Source organism: Cryptomeria japonica, chromosome 10, assembly GCF_030272615.1.
Source record: "Cryptomeria japonica chromosome 10, Sugi_1.0, whole genome shotgun sequence".
Taxonomy (NCBI): domain Eukaryota; kingdom Viridiplantae; phylum Streptophyta; class Pinopsida; order Cupressales; family Cupressaceae; genus Cryptomeria; species Cryptomeria japonica.
In genome coordinates, this window is record NC_081414.1 from 655652246 (window position 1) to 655657381 (window position 5136).

The following is a 5136-nucleotide window of genomic DNA, read 5'->3' on the forward strand; positions in this document are numbered from 1 at the left end:
TAAATCAACATTTGGCAATCAGAAATAGATTTTACTGCTTTGATTTACCAGTATAGTAGCAAACGTGATGAAGAAGATATAGCAATGTTAGCAAAGAGAGCTTTGGATTTGAACAGCAGAATTTGTGAAGAGAGAATAGCATTGCCTAAAAGGTCAGCATTGTGAAGGAAAGATAAGTATCTCATTTTCTCTGTTTAAATGATTTCAGAGATACGGCTACTACTAACAATAGTTTAAGTTTGTCATAATATTAAATACTCATTTTAGGGGAAAAATCTGATATTTGGAGTGATAATTTGATGTCACATCATTGATGCACAACACAACTTATGGATTATTTGGACTAATATGGTAAACAACTATTTGAAAACAAGTTCTAATATAAGTTCTTTTCTAAATAATATATATGAAAAATATCAGCATACAATTGCCAGTTTATTGTTTAATACTTATAGATGCAAACAAGAATACCACAAGAACCTTCACAATTTACGGTCCGCACAAAACTTCAATTATAAATGTTCTTGATTGACAAAAATAATTGCATTTCTGATATGATAATCTATTATCGAAATGTTTTATAAAACAAAAATCCTTTCACTTATGTTCATGCAGTACCTTGCACCCAGAAGCAAATGGTATCCTTAAGTCAATAGAATATTTGGCGCAGCAATCTATCCAAATATTGTAAATGCCTCTCCAATCAGCGAAAGGGAGGGTTTCCACCACATTGCTCACTCCTCTGCAAAGCTGGGTCTTCAAAACATCATTATCACTGATGTGGTTGAAATACAGATTTGGACAAAGCAATCGTGCCATTACTGGTAACCATATTGTAAGGAAACCAACACGAAGTTTTCGTTCAGCAATTATCTTCCCGTTTGCCAGAGCGTCCAGACATCCCAGCAGAATTGGCAGCATGACTTTCGTGTACCTGCTTGCAGTATAATGCTTTTGCGGTTGCATTATTATGTGGGCAAGTTTCATTTCTTCACATAATATCTTCAGTGCGCCTTCCATTGTCGTCCCGTCACAGCGCTCAATTAGAGTAAAGGGCCACAGCAGGGCAAAATAAGAATGCTCCTCATCTGCCGCATTTTTTTCAGTATTTGATGTCACAGCAATTTCAATGTTAGCTTTAAATTCCTCTAAAATGATATGCCTGCACATTTCTGCGATCCCTGAAGATTCATCTTCCTGCAAATTTTCTACCATAAATTTGCCCACCGCTCCTCGAATAATTGGTTGTTTCTTGTCGGCACAGTCACAACTGGAAAGAAAATATAACATTGCTTTGATATTCTCTCTGACAAATTCTAAATAGTTATTGTTCTATTTATTAAGCCGTGCATTCAGATCGGGCAGGACGCTCAAACTCAGAGAGGACAATAGATTTCTAATTTTGGACTCTTCCTCAGAGTTCCAACGAACAGCTTCCAGATATCTCATGCATTGTTGCATAAGTTTATCCACTAACAATTCCGAAGCAACAGATAGAATTGCCAGGCATTCATCCACATTGGAAAAACGGAGAGAAGAAGTAGAAGAATACATCATCTCGATGCATTTTAAATAGTTCTCAAAGGATTGATCAGTGGTTACCTCAATTTCAAATGGTCGGATATTAGAAGACCAGCGCTCTGATAACAAAGCCTTAAAAAAGTCCGAAGTTTGAAGAGTTTGAGAATGAAGGCGAAGAGGATTTCCATCATACTCTTCTCTGTTTGGGCCAAATATTCGTAATCTTACATCAGCAGAGTTTGTGGCCCCAAATTGAGGCCGCAGGTCAATTTGCTCATTAGCTGTTGAATCCGTGCCTGATTTGATTTTTGTGCTTGGAATCACTGCATCAACACAGCAATTACACAATTCATAGATGACTTTGCCACTTATAAGATGGTTAATATATAAACTTGTCCAGTGAATAATTTCTTCTGATGGCCTTTGCCCCACTTAATAATCCTGATGGAAGGTAATAAAAGATTGATGAAATATAATAAAAATTTGAAAGTGAATAAAATGAAAGATAATTGCAATACATAATACCTTCATCTAAAACCTTTTTTTTCTTTAGTTTGAGTTCTTGACCTACAATTTGGTCATTAGATTTTGAAGTCATTTCTGATTGGATGTTTGTGTTTGGAACCACTGCAATAGCACAAACACGAATAGAGTTCATAGATAACCTCTTATGATGATTGAAGGGGCAATTATCCATAAACAGGAATAAAAAGAGGAAGCAAACATGATAGGCCAGGATCTGAACTGGGAAAGAAGATCTGAACATAAAGAAGAAGACCAATTCAATTTATCAAAGAGCCAATACCAACAGCTGGAGGAAAATTGACAGTGCAAAAATAAATGAGATGAGGATTCCAAATGAGAATTGCATTACATCTTTTCCACTTGTAAGATGGTTAACATTTAAAGTTTGTAATGGTAAATTACAATAAATATGCTGGTGAATAATTTCTTGGCATGGTCTTTTAGAAAAAATCAATGTGAAAGAGAATAAAAGATTAAAGGTAAAAAAAGTGGAGAATAATAGCAATACACACAATACCTTCATCTAAAAGCCTTTTTCTCCTTCCCATGCCTGATTGGATTTTTTTGTTTGGAATCACTGAAACAACACAAGCATTAGTACAACTCATAGATAACTTCAGTACTTGTAAGATGGTAAACTATAATAAATATGATGGTGAATAATTTCTTTGTCATGGACTACACAGTAACATCTTTTCTTTACCACATTTCATAAAAGTAGGTTAAAATCAATAATAAAGACATGATACCTTTACCTAAAATCTTTATTTCTCCGTAGATTGAGCCCAACAAGATAATTGAAGATTGGATACAAATTTCTTCAGCATAAATCTATGGTAGAAGATTTAGATAGAAAATTGGACAGCATAATATCATAATAGAAGAAGATATGTAAATGAGGTATGAGGCCTTTGCTTTATAGAATTCTCAAGAGGCAAAATCAAGCGCTAGGCTACATTGATGATGTATGGTTAAGATTGAATGAACATTAGGGTTAAGATCAAAGTTGGAGTTATGAGACAAGTGTCACAAGATGAGTTTTATTTAGGGTTAGGAGTTGCATTATGACAACATCCTTATGTGGATGGCTAGGATTAAGAGGGTTAGTTTAGAATGAACGGATTAGATGAAAAGTTTGTTTGACTTTGAAGAAGTGTCTAGATATAATGAATTTAGACAAGGTTAGTCAAAAATGTGAGAGACACTTGTCACATGATGGCAATTATATATTATGATCCATGTGAATAAATTAAGGGCAATGATAAAAGATTTTAAAAGTGAATTGTAAAATTAATTAAACAAACTAACACTTGTACCTATACAAGGTTCAAGGATTAAGGTAAAAACTTAAATGCATTTTAACATTGTGTAACTATTATTTAATAATTTAAATCTACGTATTTTTGACACATTGCATATTTGTAACTGGAAATACTATTGCATTCATTGAATTTCTAAGGAGTTATTAATAAATTATTTAACAATCAATTAGAAATGAATATAAACTATTTTCTCACAATTTTACTTGATTTGTTAGATTAAATATAAATTTCTTAGGCATAACTATGGAAGAACATAACATTTATATAGAAAATTGAACAACATAGATAATGATGAATGAAGATATGTAAATAATGTTAGAGGCCTCTAATTTATAGAATTCTCAAGAGATAAAATCAAGGGATAGATTGATAATGCTTGGCTAAAATTAGAGTAAAGATTAGGGTTAAACTCAAAGTTGTGACCATGTGACAAGTGTCACATGATGGATATAATTTAGGGTTGGGAAGTGCATTAAAGCAACATTCTTATGTGAAGAGCTAAGATTAAGAGATTTTGTTTAAAACTAATGGATGAGATGAAAAGCTAGTTTAACTTTTGGGAAGTGTCTAGATTAATTAAACATGTGAAAGGGACACTTGTCACTTGATAGAAATTTAATACTACAATCCATGTAAGCAACTTAAAGGTAGGATTGAATGGACAATAATAAAGAAATAAATTTAAATTGTAAAATTAATTCAATAAAATAAATATTTATTTAACTAGTGAGATCAAGCCAAAGATAAAATAATTAAATAAATAATATATATAATTAATTAAAGGTTGTGATAGAATGGGATATATGGTGAAATTATTTAAATATATAATATATTTTTAATTAGGTAAAATTAAATGTAATTAGGTATGCACAAAAATAGGTGTCTACATTTTGCCCTTCTTGAGATGGTGTTGCAACTATTTTGAAAGTGAATAATACTTATACACTTTGGGCTTAAATTAAACCTAATCAATTATATTCCTAGAGGTGTCATGAACAAGATTTTACATCTCTTAAAATATAGTGTCACAACAACAATTAGTAGCTATACCCAAATGAATACTTGACCCTAAGCATTTATGACTAGGTCAAGGCCATTGTAGATGCATTTATAGATTCAAGAAATCTTACAACTTATTACAATAATCAATTAATTTTCATAGATTGTGGCAAGGGTTAGATATACTAAACATACCAAAGAGAATGGTTCTTGGAATCTGCCCCTTTTGGGGTGGATCAAAATTAATATTGAAGGGGCAGCCAAAGGAAATCCTTGGCCGGCTAGCTGTGGGGGAGTGACGAGGAACCATTTGGGTTTGCTGGTCTCTGCGGTGATGCTCCCTTTGGGAACCCAGAATAACCATTTCGCAGAGGCCAACACCGCCTACATAGGACTACACATGGCGAGCAAGGAGGAGTTCAAATGGGTCTGGCTAGAAAGTGACTCGCTTAACATTTTCTAATGTATTAAGGGATGCACGGTGCCTAGGTGGACTATTTCAAACTTAATCAAGGACTACCTTGAAATGATTGTCAACCTGGAGGATTTCAAGATCTCGCATGTTTTCAATGAAGGAAAAAAATCGACGAATCATTTGGTCAACTTGGCGGTTGATAATGTGGCGTGTAAATGGTGGAGAGGAAGGGAAACTTTCTCAAAAATTTTGTGTGACCTAGCAAGAAATGATGCTAAGATCTTCGCCCTTTCCAATAAAATTAATGATAAAATATTATGATGGGACGGGAGCTGTTGGGGTGGTATTTCGAAT

General features: G+C 33.5%; 1 protein-coding gene across 1 annotated transcript; it reads right to left on the minus strand.

The window, feature by feature from the left end:
• Positions 1–1332: 1332 nt before the first annotated feature.
• LOC131859117 (BTB/POZ domain-containing protein At1g63850-like) lies at positions 1333–4731 on the minus strand. Its single transcript, XM_059212658.1, has 3 exons — positions 4563–4731; positions 2047–2148; positions 1333–1844 (listed from the first exon to the last, which is right to left on the minus strand). Exons 1-3 carry the CDS (start codon positions 4729–4731, stop codon positions 1333–1335), a joined length of 783 nt encoding a protein of 260 aa, XP_059068641.1.
• Between the last annotated feature and the right edge of the window lie 405 nt (positions 4732–5136).

Coding starts and splice junctions, on each gene's coding strand:
- LOC131859117 (XM_059212658.1), bottom strand. CDS start 4,731: ATGGTTATTCTGGGTTCCCAAAGGGAGCATCACCGCAGAGACCAGCAA. Junction 2,149..4,562: donor TCCAAGAACCATTCTCTTTG/GTATGTTTAGTA, acceptor GTGCTATTGCAG/TGGTTCCAAACACAAACATC. Junction 1,845..2,046: donor AAAAAAGGTTTTAGATGAAG/GTATTATGTATT, acceptor GTGTTGATGCAG/TGATTCCAAGCACAAAAATC.